This window comes from Monodelphis domestica, chromosome 7 (assembly GCF_027887165.1).
Source record: "Monodelphis domestica isolate mMonDom1 chromosome 7, mMonDom1.pri, whole genome shotgun sequence".
Classification (NCBI taxonomy): domain Eukaryota; kingdom Metazoa; phylum Chordata; class Mammalia; order Didelphimorphia; family Didelphidae; genus Monodelphis; species Monodelphis domestica.
Window position 1 is genome coordinate 18,041,436 of NC_077233.1, and position 26,809 is coordinate 18,068,244.

At 46.6% G+C, this 26,809-nt stretch overlaps 1 protein-coding gene across 1 annotated transcript in view; it reads right to left on the bottom strand.

The window, feature by feature from the left end:
• DENND6A (DENN domain containing 6A) overlaps nt 1-18,942 on the bottom strand; it is a 57,859-nt gene extending 38,917 nt beyond the window's left edge. Inside the window, exons 1-3 of the mRNA XM_007499962.3 lie at nt 18,609-18,942; nt 3,050-3,088; nt 2,930-2,972 (exon numbers count right to left, since the gene is read on the bottom strand). Coding sequence (XP_007500024.1) covers nt 2,930-2,972; nt 3,050-3,088; nt 18,609-18,887 — 361 coding nt within the window. The 5' untranslated portion in view covers nt 18,888-18,942. The remainder of the gene's footprint in view (nt 1-2,929; nt 2,973-3,049; nt 3,089-18,608) is intronic.
• Nucleotides 18,943-26,809: the final 7,867 nt, after the last annotated feature.

Consider the following 26,809-nt stretch of genomic DNA (forward strand, 5'->3'; position numbering starts at 1 on the left):
GAAAGAGCCCCGGGCTTAGGTTTCACACACACTGAGCTAGGAAATGTCTGTCGATGCCTAAAGAAAAGGTTTCTTTCATTCTGTCAGTCTGCACACACAGGACACAGGCAGGAAGGCTCCTGGAGTGGGAATCCCCAGGTCCAAAGAGTGCTAATGAGCTTAAATAAGGACAAGGGCCTGGCAGGCATCTCTCTAAGCTCTCAGTCATAAGCAAGAAGTGGAAATACTGTGTATTAGATGGAAGGGTGGGGAGAGGGGGAAAGCCTGGGGGGAGAGACATCTCTGGAGACTTTACCAAATCTTCCCAACCTGACATACATCTAAAGCAAATTTTTTTGACTTTTGGTAAATGAATGCTCTAAAATATTCTATTTTTTGTGCAGACTCCATGAAACCTAAACTCCATTTTTACTGTTTCCAGAGGCCTGCAATCCAGCTCCTGAGTTTCTGCCCACAGCAATAAGAGCTATTTAGGGATTTTTTAAAAAGTAAATCCCTTCCAGAGCTGTCAGAGACCTAACAGGCTTCATTTAACAAAATACGTGAAAAGCAACGCACTGTTCGGAGTCCCCAAAAAAGGCTGAACGACAGCACGTGCCAGAGTGTGGCCTCTCGGCTGCCTGCACTGGGGCCCATTCTACGGCCCCCCTCCACACTCCCAACCCCACTTTTCCAGAGGGATCGAGTTTACTCGGATGGACTGTGCAAACCTCAGGGGGGATGGGTCAGAGGGTCACAGGAGCAGCCCAAAAAAGACCTGACGGCCCTCTAGGCTGGACCTTTCCTTTTTTTAACCCTCCCTCCAAAAAACAGCCACTAGCTACAGTCTGCACACATGGTGATAACAGGGCAGACAGTCTCACCCTGGGGGTCCGCATCTACTTGAGTCCTAAGCCTTGGGCCCAGGCATGCTCTCAGGCCGGGAGGAGCCAGAGGCCAGGCCGGCAGAACACGAGCTGGAGAGGCCGAGGCCAGTCCTATCTGCGGTCCAGGCACTGGCCCCACGAAGTCCAGACCACACGACCCACTAAGACACGGAGAGCTCGGTGGGGAGAGTACTCACACTGATGACATCACACATCTTTCTGAAGTACTGAAGGATTTCTTCAATCAAGAAAAAGGGGACATAAGGGACAGACCCCAGCCTCACTTTCCTGAAGTAGACAGGGTGAATAAAGGGTTAACTCAAAAAATACTACTAATAAGTCAATATTAAAAACTAAGAATCACTATTCCGACGCCTCGCTCCACAGCCCTGGCGCCAGGGGAAGGGGGCATGGCATCCTCTTCCATCTTGGTATCACCAATAATAACAAGCATTTCGGGAGCACTTCAAGATTTGCAAAGCATTTTACAGATGTTGTCTCATTTGAGTCACCGCCACTGTGGGCGGTAGGTGCTATTATCCCCATCTGAGGCAGGCAGAGGTGAAGGGTGGGGAACTAAGAAGGGGTCCCTGGCCTTCCCAACAAGCCCCCTCGTTCACAGAGCCGTCCCTTCCTCCGTGTTTGTTGATATAAAGAAGGTAGAAGGAACCAAAATGTCCAGCTACAGCTCACAGGAAAGCCACAAGGGCTGCCTGACATAGTGCCGTTAGCCACTCAGGAAGGCGTCACGTGGAGCTTGCTTAGCTTGTGGGAAGCCGAGTTCACCGACTATGGGAAATGTTTTGGGGGTTTTTTAAGCTTATTTATTTAATTAATTTAGACTATTTTTCCATGGTTACATGAATCGTGTTCCCCTCCTCTCCTCCCACTCCCCTCCCACAGCCCACACGCAATCCCCCTGGGTTTCACATGTGTCATTGATCAAGACCCATTTCCATATTACTGATGTTTGCACCAGGGAGATCATTCAGCGTCTACATCCCTAACCATATCCCCTCGACCCATGCGACCGAGCACTTGTTTTTCTTCTGTGTTTCTACTATGGGAAATGTTGTTGATGTTCAATCACTCTATTTTTCAGAAGTGCAACTGCAGCCCAATGGGGAAGGCGTCTGTAAGCCTAACCTACAGGCCGTCTGATTGAGTAGTTACTAGAGTTACTGTTAATCTATAGACAACAATTCTAAATAATTAGGTCATTCTGATAAAGGGGCAAGATGGACCAATGGTTTATAATCATTAGAAACCCTTCTAGAATCTCTTGAGGGCAATAACACATGTTTATCGTTCCTAATTTTGCAAGAAATGTTACTAGTCCATAAAAATGTCCACAAAGGAACACCAATTTTATATCACTGATTTTAGAAACGATCATAGAAACTATTAAGAAGTTACAAATTTACAGCAAAAATTCAAAAGCATGGAAAAAATAGTTAAAAAAACAAACCAGGGAATATTGGAAATGGTCTTTAAAGTTCCCCCAATCCAAGAAGCAGAATTCTTATTAGAGTTCTTTAATTTTATAAGAAGCTGCATGCTAAAACACGCTTGCTTCCATGGCTACTGTCCCATCAGTGGGTGGCTGGCGGGAGCTGGAAGAGGAGGGCAGTCAGAAGGAGAAGATCCACATAAATAAGCTCCTCCGATGAATATGCCTCTTAGTGGATCTGCCCTTATTAACCCAAACAGAGCCCAAAGGCTGCCCATGAGGGCAAACTTGGGAAACCCATCTGAATGCAGGAACTACTGTAGCTACTCCATTAACTTGTCCAGCTTGCAGTTTCTGGATTTTGTGATGCCTCACTCTACCCTTAAAAACATCACAGAAAAAATGTATTCTTTAAAGTGAAATCAAACCCAATTTTCCTCTGAGAACTTGTGGGAATGCTGCGCCGCCCAGCAGGAGCAGACCATCTGAGCTCGATCTCATCTCCCTGGACCAGACTCGAGACCAGAGAACTCCCTCCCTGTTCTAGTCTAGACAGGCCTGGGCTGGACACCAAGCACACACACATTTAGAGTGATGCAATTAAAAGCATTACCTGAATTTGAATCTGGAAAAGACAAATAGCAAATATTCGTTTTCTGAAAAAGAAAACAAAAGTTATATGTGCTGCCAAGGAATCCAATGGAAATGAAAGAGGTAAAAGACAAAGACTTACTTCTTTATCACTAAGTTTCGAATGCTCAGGATAGATTACCTATAAAACAATGCATAGAGAAAGAATTAGAAAAGAAAACCATCATTCACACTCAGCAGATCCTTTAAAATAAATAACAAGGAGAGCAGCTGGGTGGCTCAGTGGATTGAGAGCCAGGCCTAGAGATGGAAGGTCCTAGGTTCAAATCTGGCCTCAGACACTTCCCAGCTGGGTGACCCTGGGCAAGTCACTTAACCCCCATTGCCTACCACTCTTTTGCCTTGGAAACAATACCAAGATGAAAGGTAAGGGTTTAAAAAAAATAATAAAATATAAAATAAAATAAATAAAAACAAAATTTCACATAGATCTCATTTTTTCTAAAAATCAAAGAAAAAGACACAAAGAATTAAACTTATGCTTTCCAATGAAAGCCCCCAGAAGCCTAGCGAAGAAGACTGGAGTTTAAAAAAGACTAGCTCAAACCTGCCTTGTGAGAAAACAAGCCACCAATTAAACCATTAATAATCTAACATTCCTCATTTTCCCCTTAAAGTCACCTACATTTGTGACAATCTGGTGTAAGGAAAAGAGATGTGAATTGAGAGCCACAGGAGACCTGTTTTCCAGGCCCAAAAGAGATGGGACTCGAGAGCCACGGGAGACCTGTTTTCCAGGCACACCTCTTTCTGTACAAGCCCTGTGAGCTCATACAGATCTCCGGAGCTCCCAGCACCTCCAATGTTTACAAAGGAGCTGGCTCCCCCAACTCTAAATGCCAGGCTCCCTCAGCATGGCTGTGAAGATCATGTGGCACAATGTCGGGTCCAGAATGGCACCAAGCCAGCACCACAGACCTTCAAGGCTTACGGAGTTGGTAGCCACCTCTCTATCCTGTAATAAATCAACCTTTGCTGCAAGGGTCACTATTCATAGGATCAGAAACTTGGAGCTGGATAGAGACTCAGAGTCTTCTAGTCCAGTTTGTATAGGAAAGGAAACTGAGGCCAAGGATATGAAGGAAATTTCCCATAGTGTCACAGATGGTAAGTCAGGGCAAATGTGACAATCAACTTTTTACAGATGAAGAGATTGAGGCTTGGCGATAAAGTGACTGTCACACAGTCACTGAGCAGCACACCCAAGAATGAAAATGCTCTTCATGGCCAAAGGAGTCTTAAGGCAGAACAAAGTGTGCCAACTTCCGCTTCATTTCCTTCATGAGTTTTCTATGACTTGTGTGCTGTGTCTTCTGTCACAGACGAGCAGTGTGGAAATACGTATAGCATGAAAGTGCTGGGATAACCTAGATCAGACTATTTGACACCCCTGGGCGGGGAGGACTCCTGAATCATAAAATATCAGAAAACAAGTGTCAAAAATTATTTCTACATAGAATTGAAAAAAAAAATTAAGTACAAACAGGGGGCAGCTGGTTGGCTCAGTGGATTAAGAGCCAAGCCTAGAGATGGGAGGTCCTAGGTTCAAGTCTGGCCTCAGACACTTCCCAGCTGTGTGACCCTGGGCAAGTCACTTTAACCCCCACACCTACCCCTTACTGCTCTTCTGCCTTGGAATCAATATGCAGAACTGATTCTAAGACAGAAGGTAAAAGAGTTTGTTTGTTTTTAAGAACAAATAATGGCATCTCTACTACATTCAGAATGAAAAATACCAATGGAAAATGCCTTCAAGGTATTATGGAAAAATATATTTGAACATCTAGCTAATTTATACTTTGAGCATAACTTGAATGTAATATAATATAAACTTGCACATAATTTGAGGAACTCCTCCTATAATTTTTATAACTGTCCCAACTTTGTTCAAAAGTGATCCAATCCTGATGGAATACTATTGTGCTCAAAGGAATGATGAACTGGAGGGATTCCATGTGAACTGGAACGACCTCCAGGAACTGGTGCAGAGTGAAAGGAGCAGAACCAGGAGAATGTTGTACACAGAGGCTGATACATTGTGGCACAATCTAATGTAACTGACTTTTCTACTAGCAGCAATGCAATGATCCAGGACAATTCTGAGGGACTTGTGAGAAAGATGCTCGCCACACCCAGAGAAAGAACTGTGGGAGCAGAAACACAGAAGAAAAACAACTGCCTGATCACATGGGTTGATGGGGATATGATTGGGGGCATAGACTCTAAACGATCACCCTAGTGCAATTATTATCAATAATGTAGAAATGGGTCTTGATCAATGACACATGTAAAACCCAGTAGGGAAAGAGCATGAATCTTGTAACCATGGAAAAATATTCTAAATTAATTAATTAAATAAAATTAAGTATTAAAAAAAGTGATTCAATCCTGATTCAATCCTCAACCAAACCTGAGTCTTTCCTCTCAATATTGCTGTAAGGTAATAACTTCAATATTCAAACTCTTTAAAATGAGAAACCCGAAGCTTGGAAAGCCTGGGCGACTTGTCCCCATTTTGGAGATGGTATGAGAGGCTGCATTACAGCAGAGAAAGAGCTGGCCTTGAAGTCAAGAAGTCCTAAGTTCAAGTCCTGCCTCTACTGTCAAACTCAAACAGAATACTTGGGGGAGGAGGGAAGGGGGACACAAGCTAACTTAGAAAACCACAAATCAACGTTCTCTCTGCTGCACTGCATTTGTATTTATTTTATGAAACATTTCCCAATGACTTCCACGTGGTGAGGTTTCTGTTCTAGGCATTTCTCTAAGGCAGAGGTATCAATAGGGCCCCGGGATCCAAATAAATGGCACTGGGAAAGCCTTACCCACAGACAATGTTTCAGCTGGTTTTTGAAGGCAGAACATGGACCCAGATGTCCACGTGACCCCACTGTGGAGCCTCAGAAGCAGCAAAGGGGCTGCCTTCCACTGGGACCACATTTCCTCCATCACTGCTTCACAGACTTGTTTGCCTCAGAACGGCTTTACAGGCCTCCAAGAGCCTCTGTCTAGGTGGGCTTTGTCTCCTGAAAGTGACCACACGAGAGGATCCGTTTGCCTGTGAGAGGCTCTTGGGGGTGCACGGGGCTCCAAGGAGCACGCTCCGAGACCTGCTACCCTGAACCAGGGAAAAGCCTAAGGCCTCCTGAGAATCCCCAGCTTCAGGGTTCTGTCCTACACACTACAAGCCTCTTTCCAATTCCCCCCTTTCTTGAATTTGGGTGGTTAACAGGATCGGTGTCTCTGACAAGCAAATGACTTCCCTTTTTATGGCTCATTTGAGAGTAATCAATTCAGTCAAATCAAAAAGCCTTTTTTAAGTGCCTCCATAACAGACACGGTGCTAGGCACTGGGAGCAGAAAGAAAGCAAAACCAGTCCCTGCTCACAAGGAGCTCAGTCTAATGGAGAGTCTGAAAACGACTCTCCACAAACAAAATACAGAGGCGCTAGACCAGAGGTCATCATAGAGGGAAAGGCTGGAATGGAGGAGGCCTGAGGAAGGCTCCTTGCAGAAGGCAGCACTTTAGTTGGCACCGGAAGGAAGCCAGGAGGCAGAGATCAGGAGAGAGAATCCAAGGTCTAGAGGGCAGCCACTGAAAATGCTTAGAGTTGGAGAAACACTGTTGGCAAGAGGCCAGAATCCCGGATCACGGAGTACATGGAGGAGAATAAGTTGTAAGACTGAAAAGGAAGAACTTTAAAAGCCAAATGGGATTTTATATTCAATCTTGAAGGTAAGAGGGACCCACTACAGTTTAATGTGTTGGATTGGGAGGGCAGCTGGATAGCTCAGTGGATGGAGAGCCAGGCCCAGAGATGGGAGGTCCTGGGTTCAAATCTGGCCTCAGACACTTCCTAGCTGTGTGACCCTGGGCAGGTCACTTGACCCCCATGGCCTAGCCCTGACCACTCTTCTGCCTTGGAATCAAGACACAGTATTGACTCTAAGATGGAAGGGAAGGGTTTAAAAAAATGTATTGGATTGGGAGGAAGAAGGGGAGACAGCACAAGGAATTTTGTACTTTTAATATGTATGGCCGACATCTCGGAGAAGGAAAGCCTGCGAAGCGGCATTTTCGCCAGCAAATCGAATGCTTTTTTAAGACCGGCCATTCCCTGTTTGTCAAAACAGAATCCATTCTATGTTTGGTGAGACACGTCCTGCGACTCCCAGCGTGTCTTGTATGCAAGGTAAGTCGTTGTGAAGCCTCTGCTCAGGGATTCGCTTCCAGAAGATCAAAGCCAATTTCTCTCCTCTCAGTCATGCCCATCTTCCCAACCCAGGAGTCCACATTCACTCGGTTGGGGGGATCTCCAGGCTCGTCTTAACCCAGTTTTCTTCTAGTCTTAACAGGACACAAGGGTTCTGCCTCCAGCCGCCATCCCTGCGGGCCTCCCCAGGCCTCTAACCCCTGAAAAGCCTGCCGGGCAGCCCTTGTGTTCGTGGCTCCCGCCCACACTCCTCGGGCACTCGGGGAGTCTGTAAAGGGCTGCCCCACTCGGCCTCGGTGGAGCCTCCTAACAAAGCACCCGACCAGCCCGTCACCCTGAGGGGGAGTCCGAGAGCCCCGGACATCAGCGGATGAGACTGACACAATAAGCGGCAAAATTCCAGATCACGTGACTAACGGGATGGTGGGTGAGCCCCGAGAGGGGCAGCAGCGCCACGGACAGCCATCCGCAGACCGTGAGGGCCGGGCCAGAGCTGAGCGGTCTCACTTCCTCTCACAGGGTCACTAGACCAGGGTGAGCAGCCTGGACGAGGCAAAGCGGGCGGTGCAGAGCCTGGCCCGGACACGGTCGTCCTAAAAGGTCCCCAGTCCGGAGCGTCCTCGGCCAGGGACGAGGCTAACAACGGCTCGCTTTGGGGCATGTTCACCTGGCCCTGCCCTGAGCACTTCACAGTCATCCTTTCGCTGATTCCCGCGGCGCTGGTATCCCCCTCTGACAGAGGAGGACGAGGCAGAGACTGAAGGGAGGAGTGCTCCCCAAGTGCGCCCCGGGCACTGGGAAGGGTGCTGAACGGGGACCCCACGACCGGCCTGAAGCGCCCCCTAAGATGGCCCGTGGGGCCAGACCCCGGTGCCAGCGAAGCACTGGTCACCCGGGCAGCAGGGACGGGCGCTTTGCTCTGCCCGTTTTAGTGCCGGAGGTGGCCCAGCGCATTCCTGACTCGTCTGAGTTAGATCGATCCTGGGAAGGCGTTTTGTGCAGAACTGCTCGGCTCTCTGTTGAGATGGGTCTGTCCAACTCGGTCGTTGTGGGGGCCGGTGGGGGGTCCTCTGAGAGCGGGCCAGCCGCCGGGCTCCTGAAGAGACTGGCCGAGCTGCAGGGGAGGAGAAGCTGAAAGAACCCTAGAGTCCGGGTGCTGCCCCCAAGAAGGGGGGCGCACAGACTCTCGTTCCACATTAGCACCCAGTATCCGAATGACTTGTATGGAAGACACATGTCACTCGTTCTGGAAGTGGAAGCCTCAAAGAAGACTTTCTGAGACGTTCCAGTTGTCCAAACACACAGGCCTGAGTCCAGGAGCCGGGAGCCCCCCCCGGGCGGTGGGCGGTCTTGGGGCGGGGGATGACCTCTCGGATCCCAGGAGTCACACTCCCTCTCCGGCCGCAGCCCCGGCTTTCAGTCCCCCCACGCCAGCTCTCCCCACGAGGCCACTGTTGTTTAGTTAGGGCTCAGCAAACCTCACTCCAGCTGAATAACCAGGACATTGGAAAGCCCCTACCACGTTCCCCTCTATCACAAGAAATTACGTACATCAAGTAACAGGAAAAAAAGGTTTCCCACCCCTCACTGAATGAAGACTTCAACGCGTCTGGTATTCGCAGATAAGCTGTGGGGGTCCCGAGAAGGGGCCGGATTTGCCCAAGGTCAGTGACCTGCTAGGAAACGGATGAGGCAGGATTCGAATCCACTTCTTTAGGATTCCAATGACGTCCTTCTATCCACTACCAAGGCTACCTTGCATGTAAAATCTTCCTTTCAAATCACTGCCTGAAGTCAGAACTCCCAGAGTTCAAGGTGGGCTTTTCCTTTCCTATCAAAGATCTGAGGCCCCCCTGAACGCCTGACGGCGTCCGAGCCAGTCCCTGCCAGCCCTCAGGGCCTGGGTTTCCTGCACCAGGGCTGTAAGCAGGATGACGTCGGCCTCCGTATCTCGCTCTCGGGGCATCTGCCCAATTCTTCCCGTTTCTGATATCAACATGCACTAAGGGCAGAGGAATGATCCATAAAGGGTGACTCAGTGGACCGTGCTGGGCCTGGAGACATGAATTCAAATCCAGCCTCAAGACTCTCCCTGGCCCTGGGATCGATGTCTGACACAGGCTCCAGGGGAGAAGGGAACGGCAAACTACGCCCGCATCCCTGCCAAGAAAACGCCCCGGACAGCTCTGGTCCAAGGAGTGACAAAAAGGAACGAGACGGAGCTACCGAACCCCAAAAACCTGCCAACAACTCGCAGGCTGCGCCGCATCCCACCATCACGGCCACCTTGTTCCGGGGCTGCCTGCATACCTCCGGTGGGCGAGAATCCAGTCTGGCCAACAAGGCACCCCCTAGAGGGGACTAGAGGCAGGAAAGAGAACCCCGAAAGAGAAAAGCCCCCCTCCTGGCCCTCCAGGCCACTGCCAGCTCGCCTCTATTCTAGGGCTCCCTAAGCCTGCAGGGCCACACGAGCAGGCAGCAAAGCCCCACGGTGTCGCCGGACACAGAGACCGAGCCCAGGCCAGGACCGGAGCTCTCAGGCCGCCGTCTTCCTTGAACTGGCCCACCTGCTCTCTTCCCTCCCCTCCTCTTCCTGCACGCCCATTCCCCGAAGAGCTCCCGGCGCGCCCAGCCTTGGCTGCCGCGCGGCCCCTCGTCGGACCTCACAGGGCTGCTGCTGCAAAGCACCCTCCCGGCCCGGCCCGGGGGACGGTTCTCAAAACGGGAGGACGAGTTTCCACCAAATAGAGCCTCTTCTAAAGCAAGGACCACCCGGACAGCCTTCGTGAGTGTCCCTCTGCCGCAAGGACAGTCCCCGCGTCGGGCTGCAGCAGCACAACTGCCGTCGGAGAGCCAGCGAGACTGGCGGGAGGCCCGAGGTTCAAGGCCTGGCTGGGAAACCTCCGGGACGCCTGTGAAGACGGCCTCGCGAGCCTCCCAGGCCCTCTCTAGCACCAACCTAGCGTCCTGGGCTGTCCCCTTGGGTTTCCCACGTTCACCATCTGGGAAGGCAACACCGCCGGACCAAGGGCCCAACCCCCCCCCCCCCGACAGAAATTCCTCCATCACGTCAGAATCGAACAAATGTCAAGCTCTAAGACAGAGACCCAGCTTCAACTTCAAGAACATAATATTGGAGGCTGGGGAGAAGACCCCGGCCAGGGGACGGGAGGCCTTGGGTTCAAATCTGGCCTGGGACATTCCCGGTGATCCTCACTTAGCTCCCACTGCCAGGCCTTTGCTGCTCTTCTGCTTCGGAGCTGGTACTCAATACTGATTCTTAGGTAAGGGCTTGAAGAAGAAACGCGTCTTAAACTGCAGGATAGTCCCTGAATCCAGTACTTCAAGCCTTCACTGAACACGTCAAAAGCATCCTTCCAAATGAGTTACAATTTGATGCTAAAAGTGGAAAGGCATAAATACGAGTTTTCATTCATTCGACATTCACAAATTTTCAATGACTGCTTATCCCCGGAGGGAGGCACAGGTCCTGCGCAACGGTGAGCATCTAGATCTGAGCCCGGCACCCTAAGGAGTCACGGCTCTCCTGGGTCTCTTCGCTTCCACCTAGCTACTTCTACAATCACATCAGTCACCCCTCAAACCACATGCAGAGTGTTTCAGCCTCAGGATCTCTGCCGTGTCCTATAGTACCCTCCCCTACTCCCCCTGCTTGACAAAACCCTACATATCCCCTGATTGACTGCTCAAATCGACCTCATCCAGGAAACCTTCTGGTACCTGAATTGATGGGCGCGCACACACACATGCATGCACACATGCATGCACACGCACATGCACACACATACATGCACACATGCGCATACACGCATACACACACACCCTATAATCTAAGAGGAATTATTTTACTGTAAGGCATTCTGAATATTCTTTAATAAGATAAAATGTGAAATCACTGTAGCATTTCTACAGCTATTCACAAAGTACTAATAATAACCAGCATTTACAAAGCACTTTTAAAGATTGCAGAGTTTTTCACATAGATGTTCATTCATCTGAGCCTCACAGCCGTCCTGGGAGAGAGGGATTATTATTATCCTCATCTTAAAGATGAAGGAACTAAAACTCAGGTTAAATGATCTGCCCAGGGCCACAAAGCTAAGCAAGGGTCTGAGGGAAGACTCAAAATCAGGTCTCCTGACTCTCAGTCCAGAGCTCTTGCCACTAAAAAATGGATGCCTCTAAAATTCATCTGATGCCATGAGATTTTTCAGGGTTATTTAAACACTAAAGATGAGTAATAATTTATCTTTTCCCTCCAAGTATAGCTTCCTCTTACTGATTCAGATGAGTTCTATAGGTCTTAAATAATACCATAAGCAACAGAGAACCATAAAAATGTTAGCACCTAAAATGGAAAAAATCCTACATCCCCGCCTTTCCTAAGCAATTTGGAGTTAGAACATGGTTTGCAAATTTCCATTTTCAAAAACTTTTCATTCTCATGCTTAATATTGCATTAACTTTTCACCCCATTTTAGTACTTAGAACACAATCAACAAAAAGAAATAACTGGAACAAGTTTTTATGGTGTGCCCTTCCCCCTTTCCTTTCTTTTTAATCAGTCTAAAAGTCAACAATGGCTTGGAAAAAGCTCAGGATATGATTCCCTGGTAGCTACCCTACCTTGAGCTCCCTTCCTCAACAATGGCAAATGGTAAATGTATAACTGGAGCTCATTCTTTCCCCAGAGCATTAAGCAGCCAGAGTTCTAGTTATCTGCATAATTACTCCAACTAGAAACAAGAAATGAACAGAACCAGAATTTTTCATTTCTCCACCAACTTCAAATGAATGTATTGTTTACTTTCTTGTTATTTTCTTAAAGCATATTGCCCCCAATCAACCAACTAATAAGCATATTATGTAGTGCCAATGGGCCAGAGCTAAAGATCCAAGAAAAAAAAAAAGGTTCCTATCCTCAAGGAATTTACCTCAAAGAATGTCGAGTTTATGTACATACCCTTTGCCCCAGAGATACCACTGCTAGTTCTTCACTCCAAAGAGATTAGAGAAACAGGCAAAGGGCCCATCTACGTTCAAAAATACTTATAGCAGTTCCTTCTGCAGGAGGAAAGAACTGGAAACTGAGATGCCCAACAATCAGGGAATGAATGAATGGGATGCTACTGTGCTGTAAGAAATGATGCAGGGGATGGCTTCAGAGAAACTTTCAGAGACTGATATGAAGTGATACAAAGTGAAACGAGCAGAACCAGAACAATTTATGAAGCATTAACAATAATAACGTAAAGAGATAAAAAAGCAAACTGGGACTCAGGAACTGTGATCAACGTGACACCTCACTACAATTCCACAAGATTCACAATGAAATAGGTTATCTACCTCCAAGTAGAGAAATGATGGATTCTGAGAGCAGACTGAAATATTTCTTGTCTCTTGTGTGTGCATTTTTTAAATAAGGCTAATATGGAAACTTGCTTTACCTGTCTATACATATCTGTGATAGGTCTTATTTTTCTTGCCTTTTGTGAAAGGGAGAGTATCGAGAGAATCTGGGATAAATAAAATTGAATTTTTAAAAAGTATTGAGTTTACTAGTTTAAAAATATTAGTATAGATATGACTTAGAACTAGATCAAAGCAAAATATGCAACAAAGGAATCAAGAGAATTGGGTTTAAATCCCAACTTTGCCACTCACTACCCAGGTCAAGTGAAGATTTGCTTATTTGTTGAAGAAAAACCGTTTTGGAAGAATCTGGGAAGATTTGCTTGGACTATTGTAAAGGGAAATAAGCAGAAGGAGGAAAACAATGCATAACATCAACACTGTGAAATGAACAATTCTGAAAGATTTAAGAAAAGTTCAAAGAAATGATTAATCACAATTCCAGAAGAACGCTACCCATCTTCCCCCAAAAGTAATGGACTAATAACATGAAGAATGAGACACATTTTTAGACATGGTCAATATAGAAATTTGTTTTGCTCAACTACTTATCTTTGTTGCAAGGGTTCTCATTTTTTCTTTTTCTTTTTTTTCAGGGGGGTGAGGAAGAGAAAGGTAAGAAGAAGGTAAAAAAATAAATGTGCAATAATTGTTTTCGATTTTATTTTTTAAAAGAGTGGGAGGAAAAGGAAGGAAAATAATTGCTTGATAATTAAAAAAATAAAAATTTCATTTAAAAAAATGAAGACAAGTAACTCACAAGATCTGAGTCTCAGTTTTCTCATCTGTAAAATGAGGGCACTAATGATCTCTAAGGAATCTTCCTGTTCTAAATCGGATTCATTCTCCCTCTCACATCAGCACACAGGGGTTCAATCTTCAAGACAACCGTAGAACTGGACTTCTTTCCCTACTGCTTTCACACACACCCAAGTCTTCCCCACCAAACCTTTACGTGACTGTCTTATCTTCCTTCTCCCTCCAGTCTAAGTCCTTGAAAAAAGCTGTCTATGCCAGCGGCCTCTGCTCCAACTCCCCACCACCTCTGGGATCAAATATAAGGCTTCTGTGTGGCATTCGAGGTGGCTTTTGAAGCTACCTTACACGCATACAAACCCCAAATCACTAGTTCAATGTCAACCGAAAAGGCCATTTTAATTCCATTCAGGGCCGAGAGAGAGAAACTGGGATGAGACTCAGTGGCTGTCCTCACTGAAGAAGTCTACAGCTAGTAAAGGCGTAAGACACAGAACGCGCCAGAGAGCTACAGCGCCTCTGTGTAAAGAGGGAAACGGCATGACCAGAGAGGAGAGTCCCGCAAGACTTCACGGAGAGGGCCAGAAAAGAGGGAGAGCACAGGGTGCAAAGGCTACCTTAGAGTACTTTCATATATAGAATAATCCTTGGATCACGGAGGTAGTCAGAAGATGCCTAATAATACTAGCCAAAGTAGTTTCTTTGTCTGTATCTCATTTGAGCCTCATAACAACCTGGAGAAGTAGGTGCTATTGTACTCCCATTTTACAGATGAAGAAACTGGCAAATCAGCGTGAAGTGACTTGCCCAGGGTCATATAACTACTAAGTGTCTAAGTAAGGCTGCATTTGAACTCGGGTCTTCCCGACTCCCAGCCTAGGGCTCTCTCCTAGCTGCTCTAATCAGACAAGGAGTCTGATTTCTTCCCCAGATGCTCAGTTCACTCCATCCTTAAATAACGGTCATGCAAACCTGCCCTCCCTTCCAACTGTGGCCTAGTCTCTCCTCCAATGCAGGACCACATTCCTAGAAAGTCACAGCCTCCTGCTTCCCTTTGTTAAACCTCTACCTTCCATCTTAGGATCAATAACTGTGTACTGGTTCCAAGGTGGAAGAGCAGTCAGGGCTGGGCAACAGAGGTTAGATGACTTGCCCAGGGTCACACAGCTAGGAGGTGTCTGATGCCAAACAAGAACCCAGGACTTTCCATCCCCAGGCCTGGCTCTCTATCCACCGAGCCACCTAGCTGCCCCCTTCCATTCACTTCTTTACCCCTTGAGATCTGGCTTTGAAGCCCCTCAAGCCACGGAAACGGCTCTCCCAAAGGTTACCAGGCCTGTCCTGATTAGTAAGCATGGCCGTCTTTCCCTGCAATTTCTAACAGTGGCAATCCCCATCCTCTGCCCCCTTCCTCAGTGAGTCCGTCTACCCCCTCCAACTGCTCTCTCGGGCTAGTTCCATGACCATTTTTAGGAAGGCAAGGCCCTGGGCTGGGCCAGGGGAAGGAGAGAGAAAACAAAAAGCTTTCCACGGCCCACCTTCATTCGTCTTTAATCTGACTGGTATTCCTACTGAAAATCCGTCAGCATCACTGCCTAGCTAGCTGAAGCCCGATGACTTACGTGGCTCCACTCTGCGATGGGACAACAGAGAGAAGCAAAGAAGTAAAGGAGAGCCTCTGCCCAACGATCCCCACGGACAGGAGCTGAGGCAGACCCCGGGTTTCAGGGGGAGCCAAGGGGTTCATGGGAACTCACCGAGGCCACAGAGGAATAATGCTCCCCGTGGATGTCAGAGGCTTCTTAACTAAATAGAAATAGAGGCAATTCCAAAAGAAAAATTGGATCATTTGGGTGACAGGAACTCGAAAAGCTTTTCCACAAGAAAATGAATGCCGTTACATTAAGAAGGGGAGTCGTTAAGTAGCCGAATGAAGGGAAAAAAATTAAGAAATTTCAAAAATTAAGTAATTAAGTCATTTCACCTAAGTATTTAGTACCCAAGATTTTAGAGAAAACTAACAAATCTAAGCCCAAAAGCCATTCCCCAATAGATAGGTGGCTTAAAGATACAGACAAACTTCACCGAAGAACCACCAATTACTAATAAGCATATGACAGAATGTTTTAGAACACAAGACAAATACACGCCAGGACCGATGAGGTGTCCCATCATATCTGGCAAGCTGGCAAAGAGGACAAAAGAGAGGATCAACTACTGATGAAGGGAGTTATGGGAAAAGAGGGACCCCGGGGCATGACTGCCAGAGCGGGAATCAGGACAACCATTCTGGAATCATGTGGATAAAGTGACTAAAATGCCCATTCCCTCTGACCCAGAGATTCCATTACTAGGCACATAAACCAGGGGGGGCACTGATGAAGGTCTCCATATGCCCAAAAATATTTATAGCAATATCTTTCATAGTAAAGTCGATACCCATCAACTGGGGATTGGCTATACAAACTGCAGAAAGTGAATGTAAGGGGGCAGCTGGGTAGCTCAGTGGATGGAGAGCCAGGCCTAGAGATGGGAGGTCCCAGGTTCAAATCTGACCTCAGACACTTCCCAGCTGTGTGACCCTGGGCAAGTCACTTAACCCCCCCCATTGCCTAGCCTTTACCACTCTTCTGCCTTGGAGCCAATACACAGAACTGATTCCAAGACGGAAGGTAAGGGTTTAAAAAAAAAAAGCGAATGTAACATAATATTCTTATAAGAAATGATAAAGATGATGAATATAGAGAAGCCTGGAAAGACTTACATGAACTGAGGCAAAAGTGAAGTCAGCAGAGCTAAGAACACAACCCACACAATGACTATAACAATGCCAGCATAAAGAACCACAAAACAACTGAAGATGAATGCTGCAGAATTAAAGAACAAGCATAGCTCCAAATAAGAGCTAGAAGACCACTTGCTGGCTCCTTCCCTCCTCCTCCACCTCTGCAGAGGTCCACAGGTGGGGAACAAGGCCCATATTTTCACTTTTTTAGATGCATTAATCAGTTTTACTGATTTCTCTTCTTTTCCCTTTTAAAAAAATGTTATTTGTGATATGGGATGGCTCTGTGAAAGCGACAAAAAATAAAGATATCAATAAAATTTATTTAAGGAAAAAATAAAAAAGCAAGCACATGAGTGGCCTCAATCCAAAGCTCGTTTCGAAGAAGTCCTTTTCTCCACTTCCAAAAATAATCCCCAAAATGATGGTTGCCCTTTGGGGAACTTTTCCCATTCAAAACTGGCCTTAATATCTTTTAAGCATATTTTATCTGAATCACAATATTCAGAGCTCTGCACTCAGTGCAAGACTTATATGGGTCCCTTCCATCCATTAAAGTTTCTGCATTCCCTAACATAGGGCCAGGTACATAGAAGGATCCAATAAAATAGTCTAAAAGCCAACAGGCTATTGGTCTTAGGTAAGAAAATCTCTGCATTAGTCAGATTTCCTCCTTCACCCTGGACAATCTTCCAGATGATCACAAGATGAAAGGAAATAAAAACCCAACACTAATACTGCACCAAACAACTTGCACCCGCCTCGAAATGCCCAGTTAAAAAGCACTCTTTTCATCTCCCAATACTGTCATCAGACTATCTCAGCAGAAAGAACAAATCAAACCCAAATTCCTTTCTGCCTAGGCACTCTGCACCAAACCAAACTGAAAACAAGACGACAGTGTTGCCTCTTCTACACCCGTCCGTTTACTTCCTAAAGATTTCAGAAGTACTCATCACTGTCAAAAAATAGCCATCAAAAGGAGAAATGAACTTAAACAGAAAATACTTGATGTGAGAGCAGCTCCAAAATTAAAGAAGCTGTAGAAGAGTGGAATGCATGAAGAATAAAAACCTGTTTCTTCATCTGTAAAATGGGGGGAAGGGGATGCTGGATGGCTCTAAGGTTCCCCTTGTGCCCACCCCCATACTGTATCATGGTTCCTTGGGCCCAGGTCTCAGCTGCCCTCTCACCTGTCCCCAACCCCAATGAAGCAGTCAAACCACAGGAGTCAGTGAAAAATTAAGCATTTATGGAACAAAGAATGGGGAATTAGCCTTTTGTCTTCATCCTCAGTCCAGTCAACGAGTGCAAAGCAAAGAGCACTAGATCTGAAGTTTAATGATCCGAGTTCAAATCTCCCCTAATACTACTTGGGGGAGCTTGGGTAAATTCCCTACGTTATCCATGCCTCAGTTTCTTAGTCTGTAAGAAGAGAGCCGTGGGCTAAAAGGCCTCTACCAATTCTAGGTCTTCTTGTGGTTCAGTCATGCCCCACTTTTCCGGACCCCACCATGGGGTTTCTGGAGTGGCTTACCATTTCCTTCTCCAGTGGATTAAGGCAGTCCCAGGTTATGTGACTTGTCCAAAGTCAATTTGACCTCCCTATCTTCCTGACTCCGGGTCGAGCACTCTAGCCACCTACATGTCTTCTGGATCTAAGATCCTATAATAAGTGGAAAGAAGCGCTCCGGTAGTCTTTTCCCACTCTGAAAAATGGTGTTCCAGGCTCGGATTCTTTACTGTGAATCCACTTATCAACTGCTTTCTTCTGCTTCATTAAGAATCTAAAGCAAACTCACTGCTTAACTTTCCCTGGGGAAAAGTCAGTCAATTCAGGGAAAGGCATGTCAGTGAAAGAGCCACTATTAATGGAGCAGAGAAAACATGCAGCCCCCTTTCACAGCCATTCTAGGCAATGACAGCTATGAGTTCAGCCCAAGTGGACCTGAGTTTGAATTCAGCCTGATACTACTTGTGTGATCTTGGCCAAGTCCCGTGTATGCGCTGTGCCCCAGCGTCCTCTGAACAACGAGAGGATCGGACCTCGGGTCTTTGACAGCTTTAGGTATGATTGGGGTGTTACCACCTGCAGTGGAGCACCAACGCTGGAAGGGGTGCAAAAGAATAGGGGGAGAGGGCTTAAAGGGGAGGGGATGGAAAGGAGCCAGAGGGGAAGAGGATGGAAGAGGGAATGGAGAGGAAGAGGACGGAGAGTGGAAGAAGATGAAGGAAATGGGGATGGAGGGATGGCAAGGAGAGGAGGATGAAGGGGTCTAGAGATGGAGGAGGGAGAGGTATACAAGGGGAGAAGAGGGGAAGGGCAGGGGAGGAAAAGGGGGAAGGGAGATGGAGGGGGAAGAGGAGGAAAGGGCAGGGGAAGGGGGAGGAAGAGGGAAGATGCCTAAAAAGGGGAAGGGAACTGAGAGGGGTACAGAAGAGAGTGGACTCACCTCCACGGCCTGACCCAGCTCCAGGTCGAAGCCCACCACGCACACGCAGTGCAGCCAGGCCGAGAAGCCGTCCCAGCGCAGCTGGTCCCGGCCCCGGCCCCCGCTTTCCTCCTCCTCCTCATCTTCCTCCTCCTCCTCCTCCTCCTCTTCTTCCTCCTCCTCCTCTTCTGTCGCGCCTGCAGCCGCCTCTTCTTCCTCCTCGGCCGCCGCCACCTCCTCCTCCAAAGGCTGCCGGGAGCCCGGACCCGGGTCCGAGCCCTCCAGTCCGCGCCAAGCCATGGGCCGCCTCCGCCGGAGACGGCTCCGGAAGATTACCCGGGGGAAGCAGGGCGCGTGCGCGAGAGCCGCCGGGAGGGAGGGCAAGGGCGAGGGGAGGGGCCATACGAGCACGTGACCTTGAGAAAGCTTTGGGGAGGGAGAGGAGGAGGAGCTGAAGAAGGAGAGGGAGGAAAAAGAAGGGCGGGAAGACAAGGAGGAGGAGGAGGAGGAGTGGTGGGAGGAGCCGGAGGTCTAGGAGGGAAGAAGAGGAGGAGGGGAAAGGGAGACGAGAAGGAAGAAACCCTTTCCCTCCGCACCTCCCTCCCATAATAAAGAATTAAGAAGAATTGATAGGTACCTGAGCACCCCGATAGGGGCTGACCCTGGTATACCACTGACAGAACTTGGATTCGAATCCTCACCCTGATACCGACTCTGTGACCCTGGGCAAAAGCCTTCAGGGATTCCATAACTTCCCTCGGAGAAAAATAGCCTCCTGGGCTCTTTGAGGATGCAGAAAACTTGGGTTCAAAACCCCAGACTATTCACAAAGACAACGTTATTATGGGGAGGCTCGTCGATCAGCTTGGACAGACAGAATTGCCCAATGCAGAGCTCTCTCAGAAGTGATGACATTACAGCTCTCGAACAAAATGGCCCCGGGGGTACTAGCAGAAAGCACGATGGAGGACATCGATGGGGCCAAACCCACTGCAGAAATTTACACCAGCCTTGAGAAATGGCCGGCCTGATATAAGGGCTTCAAAAAGGTGTCTTTGGACCAGTTCTTAATGCTAGAAAATACATCCTTGAATTGACCCCAAATCTGTGAATTCATGAGTCTAAGAAAACTCCCAAGGGCCCTGAGAATTTGCCATGGATGCCATGTGGTTGTTCAGTTTCAGATTTTTCCTGACCCCATTTGGGGATTTTCTTGGCGGAGATAATGGAATGGTTTGCCATTTCCTCCTCCAGCTCATTTTACTGATGAGGAAACTGAGGCAAATAGGGTTAAAAGACTTGCCCAGGGTCACACAACTAGTGTTTGAGGTCAAATTTGAATTCAGAAAGATGTCTTCCAAACTCCAGGCGCAGGGCTCTGCACCAGCACCCAGCTGTTTGTCAGAGATGGGACCTAAGCACGAACCAGATTTTCTGTATTCATAATGCCTCTCGGACATATACAGGATAAATAAAATCCATTATCCACCTAAATCCATCGCTAAGTCTTCTCTTTTCCAAGCTATCCCCAATTGGTTCAGCCTCAAAGGACGTGGCCGTCAGACCTTATCCCCCCTCACCTGGACATGACATTGATTTTCTTGCACAGAACGCACATGATCGCAATATTCTAGGTATAATCCAACCAAAAGCACCCAATGGGACCACTATCTCCCTTGGCTAGGAGGCGATACATCTATTAAGGCAGTCTGTGATTGGGTTAACTCTCTGGCAGCCTTCACACACTTGTGGCTCATAATACGCTCACAGGAATCTAAAACCTTCTGTCTTTTTCACTTGAAAGCCAGGCGAGGACGGCTTAGCCAAGAACATGATGGGATGTGTGCATTCATGGTTCTCCCTGCCCTTCTAGGATTACTAGACCGAATAAAGGATTAAGAGCTTTCCAAACCTCGCTGCTCAAGCTCACTAGCCAAGTTCCTGGCACTTTACCTATCTTTGGGGTTCCAAACGTGAAAAAGAATGCTGCTCCCTGAGGTGGCCCCTCTCATGGCTTTGACTTATACAAGTAAAAGAGAGAAAATGTGAATGTATCCAACGTCTTTCTTTGATTTGCTCTGGCTTAGAGCTATGAGGAACAAGCTTGTTGTCCAAAATAGAGCTCAAATTCCCCTTCCCCCAGGGATATAGGGTTACATATTTTCAAAGACTCTTTCCCCTTCTTCTTCCCTCGGCTCTGTCCATAACATGTGCAGACAGAGGTTTTGCCTTACGCCTTTCCCCAGATGTCACCGGAACATCATGACCATCAACACACACAGGAGTGACGGAGGGGAGGCAACATGCATGGTGTGATAGAGAGAGCAGAGTCCCTGGGTCCCATCCCAGCTTTGCCACTGAGAAGCTATGCGACTGAGCAAATTGATGAACCTCTCTGGTCCTCAGTTTACTCATCTATAAAACGAGAGGGTGCAATTGGATCCCCCTTGGGTCTGCCCCATTTCTACAGCTACGAGCCTATAACCCTCATTGTAACGTCATTATGTACTGTGGCATAGTTCCAGTGGTCACGTCCAGTCTTATCTCTCTATGCTCTTTAGAACACTATGACTGTAATTGAATATCAATGACTCATTTCACTCTCTGCTTTCCTTGACCTGGTCCCTGATGGTTTAAAATTCCCGTGGTCTCTTGGGGTATGACCATCCTCCTCTCCTCTCCTGTTAGCACCCAGGGAATTTCATTGAGCCTGATGCCATGCTGTGGAAAGAATATGAGATTTGTAGTCAAAGGACCTGGATTCAAATCCTGACTTTGCTATTTTTTTTTAAACCCTCACCTTCCATTTAAAATCAATATTGCAGGGGGCAGCTGGGTAGCTCAGTGGATAGATAGCCAGGCCTAGAGAGGGGAGGTCTTAGATTCAAATCTTACTTCAGGCACTTCACAGCTGGGTGGCCCTGGGCAAGTCACTGAAGCCCCGTTTCTCAACCCTACCACTCTTCTGCCTTGGAACCAGTACACAGTATTGATTCCAAGATAGAAGGTGAGGGTTTAAAAAAATAAAACCAAATCAATATTGCATATGGTTCCAAGGCAGAAGAACATTAAAAGCTAGGCTAATTAGTAACTAACTAGTTATTAATTATTTAATTTAAGTTATTAATAATAATTAATAGTTAATAAGAAGTGACCCTTGTCCGGGTTCATACAATTAGGAAGTATCTGAGATAAGATCTGAACCCAGGAACTCCCATCTGCAGACCTGGCTCTTAATCCACAGACTCACTTAGCTGTCTCCCTGGCTTTGCTCTTTACATGCCACCTATGTGTCCTGGGAAGGTCACTTAATCAGAGAGGTTAAGTGAGACCCAGAGATGATCCCAGCTTCTTCACCTGTAAAATGGGTCGGTTAGAGTAAATGTCCCTTCCAGTCCTTCTCATATCCTATAACCTCCCCTGTCTCTTCCTGTATTTCTTGAAATATAATCCTTGAGAGGGTGGGAAGGAAGACCTGAGAAAGCAGGGGTTTTTTCTGAGGACTATGGAGAAGGGGCTCCATCTTTTTGGGGTGCTGGACTCCTCTGGAAGTCTGGGGAAACCTAATGACTCCTCGAGATACAATGTTTACATGTATTAAATTCATTAAAATTCATAAAATTACAAAGAAAACCAATTAGATTGAACTAAAGATGCCATTTTTTTCCTGAATATAAATATCTCTCCAGAGGTCAGTGGAAGCCTTGTTAAGAACCTATGCTCCAAAGTGACCCATTCCTGGGCTTGAGACGGTCCCTATCCAAAACCCACAGCCCTCCCATTCCTTCTCTTTCTGATGGGTTTAACCCTTTAGCCAGACCACTAGGTGGCACAGTGGCTAGGGTGTTGAGTCTGCAGTTCAGAAAGACTGATCTGCCTGAGTTCAAATCTGCCCTCAAACACTTACTAGCTGTGACCCTGGGCAAATGGCTTAACCCTGTTTGCCTCAGTTTCCTCATCTGTAAAATGAGCAGAGAAGGAGATGACAAAGCACTTCAGTATCTTTGCCAAGAAAACTCCAAACAGGATCATGAAGCTAGATGACTAAACACAACAACCTTTTTGCCAATATAAAATTGCCTTCCCTTTTGTTAAATTTAACAAATTAAATTGTTAAATGAAATTCCCTTTTATTAAAGAGAATAAGCAAGGGCAGTAAATGAAAACAATAGAAACTGGTGCAAGGCCTTTGATTTGGGTTCTCAGTGATTAGGCCACCCTGAATTCTTCATAGGAGTTGGCTCATGTCTCTCTTCTGCCCCATCATGTTATCCATGGGAAGTCACTCTCTATATGCTTTGGAGTTGGAGCCTTCTCTAGCCCAGTCCTCTGACTGAATTCACTTCTCGGAGGAGATGACGCCCAGGAAGACGAGCCTAATTTTCCCAGCTCTATTGTTTCTCCCCTTTCCCTGGCTATGACCTCTAGAGGGTATCAGACACATCCAGTCTAGCCCTCTGAAGCCTGCATTGGTCAATCACTTTGGGTCGTTTCAGATGCTTTTTGCAGGCGGCTACTCAAGGACAGAAGGTGTATCCGAACAAGTAACAACATCTGCATCCCAGTAGCACAAACAGATGGAGGTGGTGTCACTGCAGAGGAGAGCATGACAGACCTTGGAGAGATGAGGAAATACGGTATAATTGCTCAGGAACCATACAGCACCCTTCCTTCAGCTTGTGTAGACAAGAACACTGGGGTGGCACAGGCATGCTCTCCAACATGCTTGTCAAGGCACTTATCAAGGACAAATGTGATCCTGCATCATTTATCAGAGCAGCCTCTTGGGGAAAGGGGTTGGGAGGCCCCCAGGTGGGGGGCAGACAGTCCTTTCACCCTACAGGCAGTCTACAGAGACTGACACACCCTTTGATCATCACTTGACAAGCTATTTTGGATTACTTTGTTTGCTATCTCCAGTTTCACTTTGGTCCAAAATCATGAGACAAGATGCCTGAAACCTGCCCTTGGGTGGCCTCCTAGACTAAATCAAGAAGCAATGATAGCAAATATCAATCAATCCTGGGACACGGGGCTTTCAGTGAGAAGATACTGGATCTGGCCATTACCTCTCTGGTCTTCTTAATAAGCATGAAAGTTTCTAGGGGTTCATTCATTCGGCTCTTCGCTTCATACTTCAGTACCCAATCAGTTACCACAGCTCATTGATGCTGCTTCCACCCCATCTCTCTCCCTTCTCTCTTCTCTTCTCTACTCATATCACAACCATGTTAGCTCAATATTTCTCAGCCCACCATACTGACAACAGCCACCTAATTAGCCTCCTTTCATTCAGCCTCTCCTTTTCCCATTCCATCTTCCACATGGCTGCCAAACTGATATTCCTCAAAACACTGTTCTGCAGGATGATTTCAGAAAGAGCCAGAAAGATCTATCTGAACTGATGCAGAGTGAAATAAGCAGAACCAGGAAAACACTGTACACAGGAACAGCAATACTGTGGGATGATCAAATGCAGTAGACTTAGCTACTCTCAGCAATACAACAATCCAGGACAATTCTGAGAGACTTATGAAAAAATGTTCTCCACCTCCAGAGAAAGAATTGTTGGAGTAGAAATGTACATGTATGCATATGATTTTTCACTTGTTTATTTAGGTATATGTTTGGGGGGTTGGGTTTCATAAGATTATTCACTTATAAAAATGAATAATATGGAAATATGTTTTATGTGAAAATACATGTATAACTTAGATTAAATTGCTTGCCAACTCCAGGAGGGGAGAGGGAAGAAAGGAGAAAGACAATTTGGATCACATAACTTTGGAAAATTTATGTGGAAATTTGTTATTACATGTAATTGGGGAAAAAATAGAAAGGAAGGAAGGAAAGGAGGAAAGAAAGAAGGAAGGAAAGGAGGGAGGAAGGAAGGAAGGAAGGAAGGAAGTAAGGAAGGAAGGAAGGAAGGAAGGAAGGGAGGGAGGAAGGGAGGGAGGGAGGGAGGGAGGGAGGGAGGGAGGGAGGGAGGGAGGAAGGAAGGAAGGGAGGGAGGAAGGAAGGAAGGAAGGAAGGAAGGAAGGAAGGAAGGAAGGAAGGAAGGAAGGAAGGAAGGAAGGAAGGAAGGAAGGAAGGAAGGAAGGAAGGAAGGAAGGGAGGGAGGGAGGGAGGGAGGGAGGGAGGGAGGGAGGGAGGAAGAACCATTAAAAATGTTTAAAAATACTGTTCTGACTCTATTCCTCCCCTGCTCAAGAAGTATCAATAGTTCCCTATTGCCCCTAGGAAACCCTTTACAATCTGATTCCAATCTGTCTTTCTAGGTAGGTTACATATTACTCCTTCTTCATAGCCATTTTGGCTGATTTGCTATAGAAATTCACTTTTAAAAGCATTTATTAAGTCCCTACTATGTGTCAGCATTGGAGATTCAAAGTCACCAGCAAAACAATTGTTGCTTTCCAGAAGGTTACATTCTAACAGAGATTCCACACACAAACAAGTACAGATCCAGAAAGTCTGAGGAAGGGAAAGCTAAGTGGCTCAATGGATAGAGAGCCAGGCCTGGAATGGGAGGTCCTGGGTCCAAATCTGACCTCAGACACTTCCTAGCTGTGTGACCCTGGGCAAGTCACTTAACCCCAATAGCCTTACCAGTTCTTAGCACTCTTCTGCCTTGGAACCAGTACATAATATTGATTCTAAGACAGAAAGCCAGGGAAGAAAAGTACAGAAAGAAGACGGCTGAAGCAGAATGCACTGACCACTTGGGGGAGCTGGAAAGGCTTCACAGAGAAGGTGGTGCCTGGGGTTAAAAACAGGGAAAGATCCTACAAGGCAGAGATAAGGTCTTGTGTTCCAAGAATGGAGAGAACAGCCTATACAAATGCATGTAGGCAGGTAACAGAATCCAGTTCAAGGAATGGGTCATAAATAGTTCCTTTTGGCGAGAACATCAAGTTCATGATGGGAAATGATAGGAAATAAATCTGAAAAGGTTGGTCAGAGCCAGACTGTGGAACACTTTAAATGTCAGCCTAAGGAGTCTGTTGTTTCTCCTCCAGGCAATAAGGAGCCTCTGAAGATCTTTGAGCAAGAGAGTGACCTGTTTGACTTGTCCCCTAGAAAGATTACTTTGACAACTGCATGGGAGCTGGATTCGAAAGGGCAAGAATCAAGACAACCAGTAGATGATTATCCAGTTCCGGGCTTTTGAAAGGTGATGAGGGCCTGGACCAGCGTGATAGATTTTCCAGTGGAGAGAAGAGCAGCAATGTAGGAGACTGTGTGGAGGGCAAATAGGCAAGCATTGGAAATAGATTGTGTAACGGGAGTGAAAGAGAGAAAAGTCAACGATGATGCCAAGATTAGTTGTTCTTCAGTCATTCTCAGTCCTGGCCAGCTCTTCATGATATCATTTGAGGTCTCCTTGGTAGAGATACTGGAGTGGTTTGCCATTTCCTTTTCCAGTTCATTTTACAGATAAGGAAACTGAGGCAAATAAGGTTAAGTGATGTGTCAAGTAGCTAGTAAGTGTCTCAGGGCAGATTTGAACTTATGAAGATGAGTCTCCCTGACTTTAGGCTCAGTGCTCTGTCCACTGTGCTATTTCGTGGCCAAGATTAGAAACATGAAGGATTCAGAAAGCACTATTGCCTATAGGAGAAAGAGGGGAGTTTAGAGGAAGGGTAGGAGCAAGGTTTAGACATGTTGTATTGGAGATACCGAGAGGACATCAGAAGGCGATAACTAGTGGCATGTGTTGCTGGGAGAAAGATTAAAACTGGATACTTAGATTAGGAGGTATTTGTGGGAAGATGATACTTGGACCCAGGGGAGTAGATAAAATCTCCAGGGGAAAGTATTCAGAGAGCAAGGGGGGAAAACTAAAATTAAAAAAAGTTTAAAAAAGAGAGAGAGAGAGAGAACAGGGAAAAGGGACCAGGACAAAGTCCTAGAGAATACACCAGGCACTTAATTAACATTTGTTGCCTTGACTTCACATGGGAAATGGATTCAGAAAAGGAGACAGAAAACGAATGGTCAGACAGGTGAGTGGTCAATCCAGAGAAGCCAGAGAAGGAGAGCGTATTCAGGAAGAGAACAGGATGGACAGGCTCGAAAGCTACAGTGAAGTCAAGCATGGTGGGGGCTGGTAGCCTCTTGTAGGGGGAGCAGTGTGAGAATTAAAATAAATAATAAAATATTAAAATATATATGTTATTAAAATAAAATAAATAAATAGAATGCAAAATGAATAAATGTAA